Consider the following 18,661-nt stretch of genomic DNA (forward strand, 5'->3'; position numbering starts at 1 on the left):
CTAGCCTCCCATCACAACTTCTCAACTACAGCTGACACAAAGGAGACAACACTGCGCATGCGCGTTACTGTCACGCCTCTAGTATGAGACAAAGGGAAGCAATGAATCAAAACGAGTGATGACGATGAGGAGTCCCACAGGGAGTGGGCGTGGCTTGAACCACCGCGGAGGCGGGACTAAGCAACGGGGCGCCGTGATTGGTTTTGTGAGAAAGAAAGACAAGGAATGTGAGGAGGGAGAGGAGGTGCTTGTGTGCTATGGGCGTGGCTATTGGAGCGCTTGGCGAGAAGAGGGGTGTTTTGTTTGGTCAGTTCTGTCCTTTCTATTAGCGGAGGCGGGGAGTAAGGAATGGAGTGATCTGATTGGTTGTGCCTCTAAGACGAGGAGGGAGAAAGAAGGCGGAGCCCAATTGTGCACTGAGCGCCGTAGGCGTAGCGAAATAGGCTTCGTAGGCGGGGCCTTTTTGGGACCCCGCCCCTTCGCTTCAAACTCCGCCCAGCCGGTAAGAAATGGGAAGGGAAAGAGGGCGGAGTCAACTGTCGCCCGCCCACTGTGGGCGTGGCAAATAAGGCCTCGGAGTCAGTGAGGGAGCTGAAGTGCGTCCCCGAAAGTAGGCGGGGTCTTGCCAGACCCCGCCTCCTCACTTTAAAAGCCCAGCCCGCCCGGCGCGCGAGTCGCATTAAGAAAAGCGCTTGGAGGGTGAGGTTGTGCTGCTCCTTGTCTCTCTCGCTTCCCCTCAGCCGGCCCTGTGGCTGGATGCGGCTGGGCCTCCTCCTCCGCGACCATGTTCGACAAGACGCGGCTGCCTTATGTGGCGCTGGACGTGATCTGCGTGATCCTGGGTGAGTCCCTCCGCCGCGATGCTGCTTCGCTCGGCGCTTCTCTTGCCCCTGCTGTGGCCTGCTCCGTGTGTCTGTCTGTTTCTGTGTATTATGTTCGCCCACATAATCTAAAAAGCCTGCGTGTTGATATGAACCTAATATGCGGTCTGTGTGTGTTGTGGGGCGGCTTGCTTTCCTTTGCATGCTGACAGCCTCGCCTGCTTTGATCACCAAGGCGTTGCAACAACACTCCATCATCTTGTCCCATCCCGCTTTCCATACATTTCACTCTCTTCACACTCTCTATCCATTCATCCTAAGTGGAAAGGACTTGGAAGTACTTGGTCACTGTGTTTCTTTTGTCCAAATCAGTGCGTATTTTATTTATTTTCCTCCCGATATATAGCTCAAGGCAGCGAGTAAAAAATATGACACAACTGGGCTTCCAGGTGCTTTGGACTTCAGCTCCCAAAATCCCTGATCATTGGCCAGGGCAGCTGAGGCTTCTGGGAACTGAAGTCCAAAACACTTGGAAGGCTTGAGTTTGGGAATAGCTGGCTCTAAAAGAAGATAACTTCGAGTTGGGTTGCTGTGAGTTTTCCGGGCTGTATGGCCATGTTCCAGAAGCATTCTCTCCTGACATTTCGCCCGCATCTATGGCAGGCATCCTCAGAGGTTGTGAGGTCTCTTGGAAACTAGGCAAGATAGATTTATATATCTATGGAAGGTCCAGGGTGGGAGAAAGAACTCTTGTCTGTTTGAGGCAAGTATGAATGGTGCAGTTGGCCACCTTGATTGGCACTGACTAGCCTTGTAGCTTCAAAGCCTTGTTGCTTCCTCCCCGGGAGGATCCTTTGTTGGGAGGTCTTAGCTGGCCCTGATTATTAAATGTCTGAAATTCCCCTGTTTTCGGAATGTTGTTCTTTAATTACTGTCCTGATTTTAGAGGGTAGCCAGATTTTGTTCATTTTCATGGTTTTCTCCTTTTTGTTGAAATTTGTTGAAATTGTCCACAGGCTTGTGGATTTCGGTGGCTTCTCTGTGTCGTCTGACATAGTGGTTGTTAAGAGTGGTCCATCATTTTTGTGTTCTCAAATAATATGCTGTGTCCAGGTTGGTTCATCAAGTGCTCTGCTATGGCTGATTTCTTTGGTTGAGTTAGTCTGCAGTGTTTTTCGTATTCCTTCCAGGTGTTTTGGACTTCAGGTCCCAGAATCCCTGATCATTGGCCAAAGCAGCTGAGGCTTCTGGGAGTTGAAGTTCAAAACATTTTGGAAGTCTAGAGTTTGGGAATCTCTGGCCCTGACACCAGCTTAATTGCCATGGCTCAATGTCATCTAATCTTGAGAGTTGCAATTTTACAAGGTCTTTAATCTACTCCACCAGAGAGTGCTACAAATCCTAGGAAGCCATAGCATTGAGCCATGGTAAGTTAAAATATTGCCATTTTCCTTTCTTGTGTGAAAAACATCTGGAAATATTCGATTAAAATATATTTTTTAAAATGTTGGCAAACTTCATTCACTCTGGGTCCTCTGTTTTGGTCTCAGTGCATAGAATTTATTCTAGCATTTATCTGAGGAACACTGTCTGGTGATATGTGGAATCATCCATTTTAAACCCCAATAATTGCTATCTGAAGGAAGGTGTGTATAGCTCAGCAGTGTAAGACTGATGAAAGGGATTAAATTTTCTCTCCATGCTTTATGGTAATAGTAGGCGTATATTTATAGGGATTTGGAAAGCCTTGTTATATCAAAGCATCTTTGGCTTTGGGTTGGACTTGTTTAGTAGGATAGATATGTTAGTCAAATAGGTTTCTTTATGTGTTGCTAAGTGTCCATACAACATTTTTTTTAAATGGCAGCTTATAGATCCAGCATCCTTCGGTGGAGCTGTTGCATGGGTTTATTAAGTTTTACATTTTTACCAGTGCTCAACTCCCCACAATTTAATTACTAGGCATATAATTGGTTATAAACATCCATAGGTAATTGGTAGCTGAAACTGAATGAAGGTAGTTAACTAAAGCAATTGAAAACTTGCTGTAGCTTAGAAGAATTTCTTGCCATGTAAATGTTGGTGCTTGGGTTTGATAGAAATAGGGAAGACGTATGAGATAATCTTTCATTATTCAAGAGTAATATAAAACTTGGAGTTGTGTTAACTTATCATTTTGGCATGCTTTCCAATTCTGACAAGTAGAAAATTGCGGGGCAACAGGCCAATCTCAATATAAAAAAATTCCACTATGAAAAATTGTTTTACATTTTGAACAATTTAAAAAATCTGTTTAAAAGAGCTGGAATGATCTAATGTCATCGTTTGCCTGTTTCTCTTATAAAACGATAGATTCTTGGGCTCTGTTTAAAATTGAAGTGTTAATGAAGACTGAGCTGTGAATTGATGGCCTTAGTCTATTTAGCCTTTGACTCGATGGCCTTAGTCTCTAGTCAATCTTTGACCTCACCTGCAGTGTCAAAATATTGCTACTGACTTATCTTTCAGGGTTTTGTAAGGCTTACAATCAAATCATGGGTGTGATCTTGAATAATCTAATGTGCTATGTCAATATATTTCCTAATTGCAAGGCAGAATAATTTTTAGAACTGGCCTCACATCTCTTGGCTAATGTGTCTTGATGACTTAAAGTCACATCTCCTAGTCTAATCATTTTAACAAAAGTGCTTGTTAAAATAATTGTTATAAATAGTGGCATTGATAGTTGACTGGGAAGTGGACCAAAGTGTGGTTCTCTCCAGATACGTTTTGTTCATTGCCTCGAATAGTAAGTAACGTGAATGATGGTGGGTAATAAACTTCTTAGTTGTAACTTTCTTATAACACCCTAAAGACTAATACATTAACTAGGATATAAGGGGAAAAGCCCCACAGTTTTGGAAAGGATTGTGTTAAATAAAATCAGTGAGAGATTAAATGTAGAGAGTACAATCAGTACTTTGGTTAATGGTGGCTATTCAAAGGAAAATTTCTGGTAGTGTAGACATATTGGTATTCATATGCTAATTATTTTATATAGCACGCTGAGATGACTTGATTCTGATTAGTGTACAGGTGATGTGACCGAACCTCTTAATGAGTTGCAATTCAGTAAATTTCCACAGAGGTTCCATTGTTCAGGGATGTTAGAAGTAAGTTTCTTCTGTCACTTGACATATTTCTTAGAGTGCTCACTCAGTTTTGAATTAGTATTGTAGTCAGATGGCATCATGTGGCACAAAAAGGGAAGGTGTTAGACATAGATTTTTAAACAATATTTTTATTCAAGCAAAAGACAAAATAAAAGACACAGACATTTAAAACTACCAATATAACACAGCTACATGCTCTGTACTACAGCTAAGATACAACAACTCAATTATCATAAAAATAACAAAGTTCCTACTATCTGATTATTGTTATTGCTTATTAGTCGACTCCCTTTAAACCAGTGATTCTCACCCTGTGGGTCCCCAAATGTTTTGGCCTTCAACTTCCAGAAATTCTAAAAGCTGGTAAACTGGCTGGGATTTCTGGGATTTTAGGTCAAAACACCTGGGGACCCACAAGTTGAGAACCACTGCTTTAAACAGTAATGTAATCACAGTTAGTTATAGATGGTGATAGTGGATGTATTATGGAAATGGAAAGCTGTAGTGAGTTAGACATGTAAAAATATTTTAAGATAAAGGTGAAATGGTATTTAAAGATGGAAAAACAGTTTTGACAAAATTGAGCTTTAAGAGAAAATAGACTCAGAATATGTACTTATTATTGGTGAGGAAAGGGTAAAATTGCTATAAGTAGAATCATAGAATCGTAGAGTTGGAAGATACCTCACGGGCCATCCAGTCCAACTCCCTGCAAGAAGCAGGAAAATCTCATTCAAAGCACCCCAGACAGGTGGCCATCCAGCCTCTGCTTAAAAGCCTCCAAAGAAGGAGCCCCCACCACAGTCCGGGACAGAGAGTTCCACTGCTGAACAGCTCTCGCAGTGAGGAAGTTCTTCCTGATGTTCAGGTGGAATCTCCTTTCCTGTAGTTTGAAGACATTGTTCCACATCCTAGTTTGCAGGGCAGCAGCAAACAAGCTTGCTCCCTCCTCCCTATGACTTCCCCTCACATGGCTATCATGTCTCCTCTCAGCATTTTCTTCTGCAGGCTAAACATGCCCAGCTCTTTAAGCTGCTCCTCATAGGGCTTGTTCTCCAGACCCTTGATCATTTTAGTCGCCCTCCTCTGGACGCTTTCCAGCCCTTCAACTGCGATGTCCAGAATTGGACACAGTATTCCAGGTGTGGTCTGACCAAGGCAAAATAGAGGGGTAGCTGACTTCCCTGGATCTAGACTCTATACCCCTATTTATGCAAGCCAAAATCCCATCGGCTTTTTTCGCTGCCGCATCACATTGTAGGCTCATGTTTAACTTGTTGTCCACAAGGACTCCAAGGTCTTTTTCACATGTACTGCTGTCGAGCCAGGCGTCCCCCATTCTGTATCTTTGCATTTCATTTTTTCTGCCAAAGTGGAGTATCATGCATTTGTCCCTGTTGAACTTCATTTTGTTAGTTTCGGCCCATCTCTCTAATCTGTCAAGATCGTTTTGAATTCTACTCCTGTCTTCCGGAGTGTTAGCTAGCTATCCCTCCCAGTTTGGTGTCGTCTGCAAACTTGATGATGGTGCCTTCTAACCCTTCGTCTAAGTCGTTAATAAAGATATTGAACAGAACCGGGCCCAGGACAGAACCCTGCGGCACTCCACTCGTCACTTTCCAAGATGAAGACGATGCATTGGTGAGCACCCTTTGGGTTTGTTCGCTTAACCAATTACAGATCCACCTAACCGTAGTTTTGCCTAGCCCATATTTTACTAGCTTGTTTGCCAGAAGGTCATGGGGGACCTTGTTGAAGGCCTTACTGAAATCCAGATAAGGCTACATCCATGGCATTCCCTGCATCTACCCAGCTTGTAACTCTTATTGAAAAAAGAGATCAGATTAGTCCGGCATGATTTGTTTTTGGTAAAACCGTGTTGACTATTAGCAATGACCGCATTTGTTTCTAAGTGTTTGCAGACCACTTCCTTACTGATCTTTTCCAGAATCTTGCCTGGTATCGATGTGAGGCTAACCGGATGGTAATTGTTGGGGTTGTTCTTTTTTCCCTTCTTGAAGATAGGGACCACATTTGCCCTCATCCAATCTGCTGGGATTCTCCCATTCTCCAAGAACTCTCAAAAATAATTGCTAGTGGCTCCGAAATAACTTCCGCTAGTTCCTTCAATACTCTTGGGTGTAGTTGATCCGGCTCTGGAGACCTAAATCCATTTAGAGCAGCCAGGTATTCCTGGACGACTTCTTTCCCTATTTGGGTTTGGATTTCCCCCAATCCTTCATCCACTCCATGTTGCTGAGGTTGAGGCTGGCTTTCTTTTTGTGAGAAGACTGAGGCAAAGAAGGCATTAAAAAGTTCTGCCTTTTCCCTTTCCCCTGTCAGAATTTCCCCATCTTCTCCTCACAGAGGCCCTATCGCCTCCTTGTTCTTCCTTTTCCTACCGAAATGTGATTGGGCTAATATTTTGTTGTTTGTCTACAGGGCAAGATGGATTTCCCACCTCACTCTGAGACTGATTTGATCTTTTTTCCTTTTGACAGCTCACTATTACCCGAGGGCAGCAGGCTAGTTTATGATTTCCAGAGTATACACAGCACATAGCTCTGCTCTTTATTGGAGGCCAATAATAACTGAGCACTGCTGCTGGTACAGTTTGATTATCTGTGTTAGTAGGTCAATGATAGTGCTATGTAGAACTAGAGGTCACCCAGGTACAGTGAGGCAACTGCCTCAGGTAGCAAATGCTGGGTTTGGAAGCAGTGGCAGTGGCGTCCTTGCTGTTTCCACAAACTTTCTGACTTTTCCCCTGTGTTGTGGCTAGAGCCACATGTGCCACAAAGAGACTGAAACCTTGTGATATAGAGTATCCTGGACCCCATAAACCAGTCTAGTGTCTCTGGGATGTAGGTGTTGACGGGAAGTATCAGTTGCTATTCCAGCTGGCTTATGTACATTTGATGGAGAGGAAGACCATCTTATCTTCCATGTGATATAGCTAACTTGAATAGTATTAATCAAATAGTTCTGTGCTTCCTCGTGCTAGCACAATATTTACTTGCTTGTCAACTATTTTTCTTTCTTGTGTGCAAACTATCCTTATTGGTAGGCTAACCACTCTTAAACATATGGAGTGGAATGTTTTTCTTCCTAGTAGCCATCATTTAACTTGCCTTTTCCTCCCTCTCTATCAGTAAGCAGTAGTAGCTGCCCTACCTGGAACCTAGCTAATGTTAGGGTAGCGAGAGGACAGGAAACTCTGTATGTGGAGTGTTATGCTCTCCCTGTTTGATCCTGGATCTCTGTGAATACACAATTTTGAAGAAGGCAATTTGTGCAATGTTTGGGTTTTTTTTTTAGGTGGGCACTTAGATCATCTAACTGTTGTGGAAACAGTTTGCCCAAGATGTAATAAAGCAATGAGGAAATATTTTCCCAAGTTCCTGTCAATGATATATTTCCTTATGCAGTTAATGAAACTGTTCTGATGTTGACTTTGCATTCGGCTTTAATTATGAGATTTGCTTCCAAAGCTGTGAGTAATTTAAGTTCCACTACACTTCAAGGTTGCTTGCCTACTTCCCATCTGACTGAAACAGTGTGACTGAAATTTTATTACTGGGTCCAAATTCTATTTCACACCCAGATGCAGAGATTAAGATTAAATATGTACTTCAGTCATCATTATCAAGATTTTATCATGCCCCCTTCCCCCCGGGAGAGTATAATCCCATCCAGCACAAGCTGAATCCCTGTTGTCTGATCTGAAAGTGGGGTGGAGGACAAGTTGTGTGGAAGATCTTAGATTTCCACAAGAGTGAAATGCAGTAGTGGCTGGTGACTTTCATGATAATGGCATAGTATATCTACCATAGTCTGAATTTAAAAGGAACTAGTACCTAAGGTTCTGAACTTGTTTTGGGTATTTTAAAGACTTAGACTGAAAGCTAAAGTGGATTCATTGCTGTACTGATATGGAAGTCAGCAACCATCACTGTAGAATGGAGGGAATCTCAGGAGGAACAATATAGGTATCATTGGTGCTTGGTAACACTTGCTGCAGAAACATTTTGTCTTGCTTTATGTATTGAATCTGCTGTTTGAGGAACTGAGTTCAATGGAGTTCTATGTAAGCCTTGGTGGACTTTAGATTTATACTGTGTGTGAGTGACAACATCTGTCTTAACTTGTGAACCCCAAAGGAATGCATAATGCCATTTCTCATGAAAACTCAAGGAGGTTAAGCTTCTGGGGAAGGAAATGTTGCATTTTTGAATCTTGTAGGTAACACCAATTACAAACAGTTAACACTAGCTGGAAAAATCTTTGGTTAGTAAGGCTAGAAGACAGAAAGTCAGCTGGCTTCTCATATTGCTGTTATTTATGCTCTGGCAAGGCTTTTCTTAAAAGCTGCCCAACAGGCACGTATCCAACAATTGCAGTATTTTCCATAGTTGTATGTCCATATTGGGTAAGGCTATATCTGTTAAAGACATAGGTTCAATGCCTGGAAGGTAGACACTTTTTAGAGCCTCTCCCCTTCAGCCTCTTCTCTGGTGTTGCCAAGTGTCAGACCTTGGAAAAGATACTGGAGGGGATTTCCTAGATTCCCCTGGCCAGCATGACTATTACCTTTGCTACCTGTAGGATTCTGGGAATTGTGGCCCAAAAATAAACCTTTTCAAGTTTTGTCCAATGCTTAGAGTCTCTAATTGTTATTTTTTATCAATTGCCAGCTGTACTGTACTGTTTTAGACATGAGAGAAGCCATAAACAAGCTTTCCAGTAATCCTTTTAAGGAAATAAACAGGAAAGGCTGATTGATGTGTTTTGAGAGTAGGGGTATTCCCAATTTGAAGATTTTTTTGTAAATATTTTTTTAATATGAAGGCATTTGAGATTGACATAATTTCTTGCAGAAAAAAAATGGAAAGCCTAAATTACAACTCTTCAAAAATATCTCCATAATCTTTATAATATCGTGTAAAGCTTTTTTGTGTTCCAGTGATACAGCCTTCCTGCCATGAATAGCAGTAGGAGAGCATACCCATTGTTTGGCACAATGACAGTCCACTCCCTTCAGAAACATTTATTCTTCTTTTGCCTCAGTTCATGTGCGATATGTTAACAGCTTGGTTTTGCTTCATTTACTAAGCAATAGTTTGACAGGTTGGGTTGAGGCATGTCCTTGTTTGTTACTTATGGCAAGAAAACAAAACAGTTCGATGTGAAGCCATCAGATCTTATTTTATGATCAGCTGCTATAAGTCTTGCATGAAAATGTACACATTTGACTTAATTATGTTTAAAGTCCTCCTAGATTTTAACCCCAGCTATTGCTGATGCATTAAATTTTGAGGAGTTACAACTGGACTCCTGCTTTTGGCATAGTATGTATACCTAGAGAGTCACATTGGTCCATGCATACATGTGCAGCTATTTTGGAAATATAGGCAATCAATGTAGCATGGGAAAAGGAATTGGATTGGAGATAGATGCAGCTGAAGCAGATTTTTAAAGTGTTGATTCCTTGGCTTAAGCAACAAGAATTTTGTTGCCTCTGGTTTTATATGCTCTGGTTTTATATGTTAGTAGCCAATCTGATAGTTTTCTTTTAACAGCGATTACAATATACAGTGTTCCCTCACTTATCGCTGGGGTTAGGTTCCAGGACCACCCGCAATAAATGAAAATCCGCGAAGTAGGGACACTATATTTATTTTAATATTTATACATTATTTTAGTAGTTATTCACTATTTTAAGTCTTTATCAACCAATCGTGTGTTGATAAATCGCCTCCTTCTCCTTCCATTGCTGCTTGGGCTCCTTTTCTCTCCCTTTGGCTTCTGCTTCCCCCCTTCCTTAGGCTGTAAATTGTAATTTTCTATGATTTATAATAGTCTTTTAGAATTTATTAAAAAAACTGCAAAACAGCGAATCCACGAAAAGTTAACCGTGAAGGTAGTAAGGGAACACTGTACTCTCAGTTAATTGGTACCCATGAGGATTGGTAGATCCCAGATAAATGGCTGTTTGCGTTTTACTATTAAAAAATCTAACTAATACTATATTCCATATTAAAGCCCATACTGAGTCCTTGGAAACCACCCTGAGTCACCTTGGGGAGATAGAGTGGGTTATAAATGGATTATTATTATTGACACAACGACATAGTATGACACAGCAAACAAGACAGATATGTTGGATTTTGTATCACAAAATCACAAGTCAAACACTTCCCAAGCGTTTAGGACTGTGTGATGTATTTTCGGACGATGCGTGCAGATCTCAGTAGGGTGGCCTTTTGGAGTTGGCAGATCATAATTTTGTCAATGTCTATTGTTTCCAAATGCCGGCTGAGATCTTTTGGCACAGCACCCAATGTGCCGATCATCACTGGGACCACCTGTATTGGTTTCTGCCAGAGTCTTTGAAGTTCAATCTTGAGGTCCTGATAGCGGCTGAGTTGTTGTTGTTGTTGTTGTTATTATTATTATTATTATTATTATTGGACTCGTATACCATAAACTCAGTATTTATGTGATGCTACTATTGAAATACAGTAATTAAAAGCAAATAAAGACAAACATAACTTAATGTGACACAGTTTCAATGTACTACTGCATTATAAAAACAGCTTTAAAAATAAAATTTAATGTATTATTTCTTTGATTTTTTTTGCTGACTGCCTGAGAGTTCTGGTTGCATGTGTTACAGTTAACTGAGTTTCTATTGTGTTCCAGTTAACTGAGAGTCTATAGTGTGTCCTTTCACAAATATGTATTTTAAAGTATATGTACACTTGGAAAAAGTGTGAAATGTTAATAAAAACAGAGTTTTCCTTGCAGGAATTTAGTTCATGTGGATCAAATCGGAATGTTGTATGGTGCCCAGACAAATTGATGGTATAAGCATGGAATATATAGTGGAGAAACTTTGAAACATGATGACTAATTTAGAAAAGTATAAATAGGGACCAAGTGGGCTCTATTTTTGGCTTGTAGGACTAATATAGGCAGTAGCTATTAAACAGCATGTTTATGTGATACTATGAAGTACTGCATGATGGTTTGGTGCAATCAAAGTTGAAATTAATAGTTACTGTTGCATGAATTAATTCACATGAGAGAACACATGAAATAGTTGCAGACAGGTCAGTTCAGTTCATTTATTTTGTTTTTCTAGTTTGCTGGTAGGTTTCTTAAAATACTAATTCAGTCAGCGATGAGTTGAGCTTAGGCCAAAGTTCAGTGCTGAAATAGGGAATGGTGATTTAAATAGTGCTCCAGTTGGTGTAGTATCATGTTTTAGGAACACAATTCACAAACGCAGAATGAGAACTTATCAGTGGGTTGCTGCCGTTACAGTCTGTGTTTATTGCTGTTTGTAATACCAATTGTACATCTGAGAAATTCCTTGAAGCAACATTTTTGGGCTTGTTGCTTTGGTGGATGTTTTTATTAATAATTCTGCAAATCTAATAAAATAGGGTTTTGTTTTGTTTGTTTTTTTTGCTTTTGCAGGGACCCTGTGTTCCCAACCATTGCAAGTGTAGAGAGACAACTGTATTGGTTTTGGTTACATACTGTATACTTAGGCTTAGCTTCAGTGAAGGACAGGGGTAGAAATCAAGTGAGCCTCTAGGCTTTGGAATATAGTCAGTCCCCAAGTTACAAACAGTATAGGTTCTGTAAATTTTATTCTTAAGTTGAATTTGTATGTAAATTGGAACAGAGGTATATTTTTTATGTGTAACTCCAGGCACACACGGACACACACAAGCTTTGGGTAGCATAAGGAAGAGTTAACACCTTTGTGGTATTTGTTTTGCTGACTGCCCCTGTTCAGTCGGATGTTTGTAAATCGGGGACTGTAGGATGTTTGTAAATCGGGGACTGTCTGTACAAATCTAATTTCTCATCTTTGGTTGTACTGGCTGAAATCATTGATAATTTCAGTTTAATGATAGGAGATTATAATTGCAAGGGTTAAATGGTGAAAGCAGCCATCCCTGGCACTGTCCTTTCTGAGAAGTTACTTTGATAAGGGTGGCAGATTTCAGTTTTGTGGGATCTTCGTGCTTGCTCCTTTTAAACATTAGAATCTTGAGATCAAGGTCTGAAGTTTGGTGCAAAAGACGTGTATAGATACTTAGAATTCTCAGCTGAATAATTTGTTTGAATACTAGAACTAAATATTGGTAGATTTTGGTCAGCACACACAAAAGCTGACTTCTGTTCAATATTGCTTTGGTTTAGCAGTATAGTTTAAAGGAGAATGACAGTTAACTTCTCTATGTCAGAATTCCTTGAGCAACTGTTGTAAATTTCCCAGCAATTGGCAATTGATACTGATTTCTTCTCTTGCTGAAGGTGGAGAACTTAGATGAAATCTTCAATCCCACATGTACACATGCATTTTAAATAATATGGTCAGTATTTTCAAGGAATTTCAGTTACTTGGTGAAAGTACAAGTACTGTATATACTCAAGTATAAGCCTAGTTTTTCAGCCCTTTTTTAGGGCTGAAAAAGCTCCCCTCGGCTTATACTTGAGTGAGGGTCCTGGCCGACTTCTATTCAGGTCAGCTTATACTTGAGTATATAGGTATTCAGAGTTGGACAGTCTTATCTTATTAATGTCCTATTATTATCTTAAATTACAGTTTTATATAAATATTCAAAAACATTTAACCTACTGATGCCTCAAATAAAGCAATTTTATCTATTTTTATTTTTGAATTTGACCCGTAGCTGCTGCATTTCCCACCCTCGTCTTATACTCGAGTCAATAAGTTTTCCCAGTTTTTGTGGTAAAATTAGGTGCCTCGGCTTATATTCGGGTCGGCTTATACTCGAGTATATACGGGTATGTAGTATTTGCTCATATTCGCATTTACTATGGATTTGCCATAATTAAACTCCTTATTGCTATTTTATTTCTATAGTGAGAGATTTCATTGCAATAGTCTTAGGCATTTTATTTTGACCTAGATAATAAAGTAAAAGAAAAGCCTGAACTGTTTTTTCAAGATTTTCTTGTAAGGAAGAAAGCTTAGTTTTCTATATCCGCACCTAAAGTACCCTTAATATTTCTCATCCTAACGTTTAGGATGCATATTTCTGGATTTTTTTTTGTTTTCATGAAATATTAATATTTAAATATTTTCTGTTAAAAACATTTTACTAATTAAAACATGCATTACAATTTGGTTTACATCCCACAATGTAAACCAAAAATGTAGCATAATTTTAAGGACAGGGCTTAGCAGGCTCTGGTAATGTTTCTAGTTTTGCATGTTATGGAAAGTCCTGTATGCCAAAGAAAGGAATGGTTCCCATTATATTTAGAATGGTTTTCTCTTTAGTACTTAGTTTCATTGTGTGCTTTGCACACTGCAGAGTAATTATCTAATTTCATATAATATTGTGCCAAATGTGGCATTGAACTATGCAGTAATGTTTTATGAAACTTGGTCTCTCACCGCCTTTAAAAATCCTATGTTAGAGGTTAAGCCTCTGTCTGCCTTCCCACTAATAATTTGTTCCATACTTATGTTCAGGAGGATCACTTACTCCCTTTAAAATACAGGAACATTTTAAGTGTTACAACTAAAATATTACAAAACACAGAAAGCCATTCAAAGATTCATCTTAGACCCCTTCTACACTGCCATATAAAATCCAGATTATCTACTTTGAACTGGATTATATGGCAGTGTAGAGTTGTATAATCCAGTTCAAATTAGATAATGTGGATGATCTGCTTTCGTAATCTGGATTATATGGCAGTGTGGAAGGGACCTTAGTGTTCTAGCTGGTGCTAATAAAAGGTTTTACACCACTTCACTGGATTTTTATTAATAGACTAACATTACTATCTGTAATTTCTTTTCCTATTTATTCAGCATCTACATGCCATTTAAGGATAGATACATTTTTAAAATAATTGGCTGAATTCACAAAATTTATGTGGGATGGAAAACTACTAGATGGTTTCCCATCTGCCCTTTTCAGCTGGAAAAACAGTAGCTTGGTGATGTCATGTAAGTCTATCAATAGGAATAGTGTATTATCTAGTATAAAAGGAACTATAATTTAAAATATTTTTGGAAAAATGTACAGTGCCTTTAAAAGTTTTTTTTTGAGTTTTAATGACGTTTTTGAGCGTTCTGAATGGCTGTATAAAGGACTTTCTCACCCTTCTTTAGTTTAAGAAATTGTAATGATTTCTCTGTGGCTTTATGAGCCCTGGCAGCTTATTTCTGGGCATAGGTTTGTAATCTAAAGGCAGCCTTAATTAAGCCTTCTTATCAATTCTTCCCCACTGACTTTTTAGATAAAACATTTATGTTGCAGAATCAAAATTTAAAAAAACAGTGGAAAAAATTACAGATCATGTTAATTAAACATAGATTTCATCATAGTGTGAGCAATTGCAATGAGTTGGCACTTGGAGAACTGGAAAAGGAGATTCTGTGGGTCATAGTTCACTGGTTCAGCTGGTATCAGTCTCAAATTCAGTTCACATTTAGTGATATGGTAGCAGAGATACAATGCTGCAGAATTGAATGGATTTGCCAGTCTTAGTCTCACTGTGCTTTTGGAGTTTGCTAGATCAGGCTTATTTAGTCGCGTTCCAGCTTAGGTTTGTGACTTCTTGAAAAGAGATTTACATGGAAATGTCTGTATTTTTATGGATATTTTCCTTGTGGATTTTTGTGCTTTGGATTACATTACAATTCTGTATTTACAGGATGTAGTACCTGTGATTTTGTTTATCCATGTGTGACAAAATGTGTTTTCTCTAGTCTAAGCATTTCCTAGGTCCTCCAGTGTCACTTTATGGTGCACTTATGCCAGAAAGTGTTCGTTGAATAGGTGTGCAATTATCTATGGTTTTGCATATTCATTCGAAGCCCTGGAACAGATCTCCTATCGATATGGGTCTTGCAATGTATATGCCTCCTGTGTTTTTGAAGGCTTTCATGGACGGAATCACTAGGTTGCTGCGGATTTTCCGGGTTGTATGGCCATGTTCCAGAAGCATTCTCTCCTGATGTTTCACCCACATCTGTGGCAGACATCCTCAGAGGTTGTGAGATGTCACAATACTTCTGGAACATGGCCATACAGCCCAGAAAACTCACAGCAACTCTATTTGCTTCCTGCTTAATTACTTTTATTTTAGAAGTCTTATTCATTCAGTGACAATTCCATTTAGCCCTTTGTGCAGACTTTTCCCCAATACACTTAATTTTTGGATGTTTCCCAGGAAAACTACTGCAAAGTGTGGGTAAAGAAAAACAATATACCTTCAGTTCCCACAGGAGTTCAAGAGGTATATGGGGTAGCTCTGGAAGATACCCCACCCCCATCTGAATGTGTTCCTTATTTCTCATTGATTTATATAACACTCCATAATCTAGTTTTGAGGCATAAGTATGAAATCTATGACTCGTCAGATTAGATTGGACTCCAGTATCCATAAACCCCAGCCAGTATGGGCAGTGATTTGAAAAAAAGAAGAAGCTATAGTCCAACATATTTGGAAAATGACATGTTTACTGTCTCTGTTTATCTCTAAAACCGAGATATGTGTTATTTTCCTTGGGCCTTTATTTACATAATATGAACTTCCTGCTTACTTCAACAGAGTGGACAGGATTAAGGTTCTTAAAGAAGGCTGGAAGAAAATACTTTCCATTTCAGTTATTTCTTAGGCCTGTGGCTGTATTGGAAACCTGTGCTGGTGTTGACATTAACAGAAATTCTGGGCTGCATTACTGTGTAATATTCTCTTATGAAATAATCATTACTTATGAATGGAGCTGTTTCTTGCTTAACTGCATTGTAACAAACCTAAACAAAATGACTTAGGTGGTTTGCTTTTTGTAATCAACATGCAAGCTCTTTTGCAGTTAGATATGGTTGCCTGTTGGGAAGTAAAGGTGCTTGTGTTTGGAGCAGCATTTTGCTCCTTTCTGAGGTATCTAGGCCACCCATGTAGTAATGTTGAAGGAAATCAACAGACCTTCATAGTTCTACATAGTAGAGAATATGAAAGTGCAGTTCTTGAATTCAGGATAACCTTTTGTGTAACTTTCTGGATGAGTTTCTAAATTCTAAAGAAGCAACTCTTGAGTAAGTATGAACACTATTAGAAGGAAAGGTTTGTGGGAAGAGGAAAGAAAACGTTTTTTGCAAAATAAATTAAGATTATGATAACTTGAGGTAGTACTTTTTGGCATCTAGTTTAGTAGAATTCATTTCTTTGTATATAAACGCATGCTTTACCACCAACCTTTGACCTAAGTGAAGCAATCGACAATTAGATAGTATAGTAATCTCAGTTCCATCTAGCTGATTGGGTCTGGCATTCATATGATTTGTATAGAGGCATATCATTTGAGATTCATAGGTTAATCCGTTTGACATTTACTGGAGAATGGCTACTATAATTGGTAAAGAAAAGCTTTAGTTGATTACTGTTTTGGAGGATCCTTTGTTTTTGGAGTGTTACTGTATTAAGATAAAATAATAAGGTTTTCTGAGCTGTTTAACACCCCCTTGTTACTGTGTATCTCACTATGCAGACTGATAAATTAGTTATTCAACAGAGTTGCAAACCAAGTATTTGTTAAGTACATTGTATTTTTTCTACATGACTACCTTCCTCTGGGACTTTAGCGTCACAATAAACCGAGCGTTTATTAATTCTATCATATTTTAAGACTGTGACTTGGCACATTGGTATATATTAAGGCACATTTTTGGTGCTAGCATCGGCCAGCCTTTGTTTTGTTTAACATTTACTTTAGTGAAGAATTCAAGAGAGTTTGAGATTATGCACACAATTTTATGATCTCTTGTCTTGGCCTAATAAGCCTATTGCCAGAACATAGATTTTGGATTCCCCCCCGCCTTGTGGCCAACATAACTATCCTTGCTGTTTATTACACTTAATTTTTTTATTGTAATCAGTCTTGACCTTGATGTTGTATTATAATCTAACCCCTTCTGCTTTGTTTTCTGATTTGCTTACCAGCAGAATCTTTCTGAAATGAATGCTGCCTTTGTATCCTGCCACAATAAAAGCAAATTTGGAGTGTGCTCTGTTGCCAGAGCCTCATGCTGTTCCTGACAGATAACATTTATTGCTTTTGTTTGTTTCTCTAGCCCCAGATCTTTTCAGTGGTCAGTGATACCAGCTCTGCTCTGTCTTCTGGAAGCGCATGCAGCTGCATGCAAATTCTCCTAACTCCAGTAATAATCACATGGAGGCAAACCTGAACTTTTCATACTTTGATCTGTGCCTAAAATGTGAATTCATTTCACCTTTGAAAAAATGCTACCTGTTAATCAGACTTGTGATTTCAGAAATTACAGCTTGAATTAGTGAAGTACTTGTTCTTTTGATAAAATGCAGTACTTCTTTCACCATTTAACATTCTTAACTGGAATATTTCCATAACAGAGACAGACTGATAAAAAAAACCCTAACTGAACAGATTTTTTTGTCAAGGGAAACACGTTTTTCACTTCTGCGGATATTAACAAGTTGGCACTCCTTTTCCTGTGGACATCCGTGTTCTGTACTGAGGATTTCCTATAGGCTTCTCCTCCCTTCCCTGTAACCTTTTCAGCCAGAACAATTGCTTCTAGCCCTGCCTAAGAATGGAAACACAGGACTCTCTCTCTGCTGAACTGATTCATTAGACAGTGTCCTATGCTGTTGGACAGCATGAGCAAGGGGGTGCTAGTGCGTTTATGTCCTGTCTATGGGTTTCCCTTGGGCACTGTGGGAATAGGGATGCTGTAGGAGAATGGCATTTGCTCTGATTCTGCATAGCTGCTCTAATCTTGCATTTACAGAAATCGTTACAGATTGAAACCAGGATGAACATTTGTATTTGTGTCAGGAGGGAACATTTTGAAATTTCTTCACAAAGGATGATAATTGAGGTTGATGATAATTTTAAAAATCTGTTCACTCACCACATTTCTCATTTCTTGGGAGTTTTTTTCCAGCAGTGTCAAAACTTCTCAGATTTAAGGGGGGGGAAGTTTGATAAATTAAAAAGAAACAACTTTAAGCTATTTCATTATGCTTTCTTCAGACACATACACAAGCATTTCATTCCTGATTCAGTGTGTAACATTTCCAGTGACTTTAATTCAAAAGTAGCTATTCAGGATCAAATCAGATGTCTTCTTGTACTTTTGATTGCTCTTTCTTGTTGGGCATGAGATTTATTAAAAATATTATATTGGAATACAGACCATTATGCATAGTCTGCATCCAAGTCTCCCCTAACAAGAGGGATGATAGCAATTGGATATTGCTGAATGTAGAAGACATGCTGTATCACAGTAGTCTAGGATATATTTTGCTAAATTTACAGTCTGTATGGTAATGACAATCCTTCCTTATTCTGTTTTATTCCAGATGTCTTGGGCTATAAATTCCATCATCCCTATCTGACAAGGGATAATGGGAAATGTGACCTAACACATCTGGAAGATGCTAATTTGGAGACGGCTGGATTTAAGCAGGCAGCTTCCTAGGCTCTTTATGTGAAACAACTTGTTCTGAGAACTCATTATGTATTGTAATTCTTCTGTTAGGAGTAATACAGATTGAGCATCTCTTATATGGAATTCTGGAATCCAAAATTCTCCAGTATCCAAAATTGCCCACATTGGTGTATGAGATAGTAACACCTTTGCT

The 18,661-nt window shown here is 39.1% G+C and overlaps 1 protein-coding gene across 2 annotated transcripts in view; it reads left to right on the top strand.

The window, feature by feature from the left end:
* The first annotated feature begins 252 nt into the window (after positions 1-252).
* Positions 253-18,661, top strand: part of plpp1 (phospholipid phosphatase 1) — a 95,235-nt gene continuing 76,826 nt past the window's right edge. The window contains exon 1 of one of the 2 annotated variants that reach the window (XM_008102783.3): positions 253-842. In XM_008102783.3, coding sequence (XP_008100990.1) covers positions 785-842 — 58 coding nt within the window. In that variant the 5' untranslated portion in view covers positions 253-784. The remainder of the gene's footprint in view (positions 843-18,661) is intronic. The other variant, XM_003216210.4, reaches the window with a different exon arrangement.

Source organism: Anolis carolinensis, chromosome 2, assembly GCF_035594765.1.
Source record: "Anolis carolinensis isolate JA03-04 chromosome 2, rAnoCar3.1.pri, whole genome shotgun sequence".
NCBI lineage: Eukaryota > Metazoa > Chordata > Lepidosauria > Squamata > Dactyloidae > Anolis > Anolis carolinensis.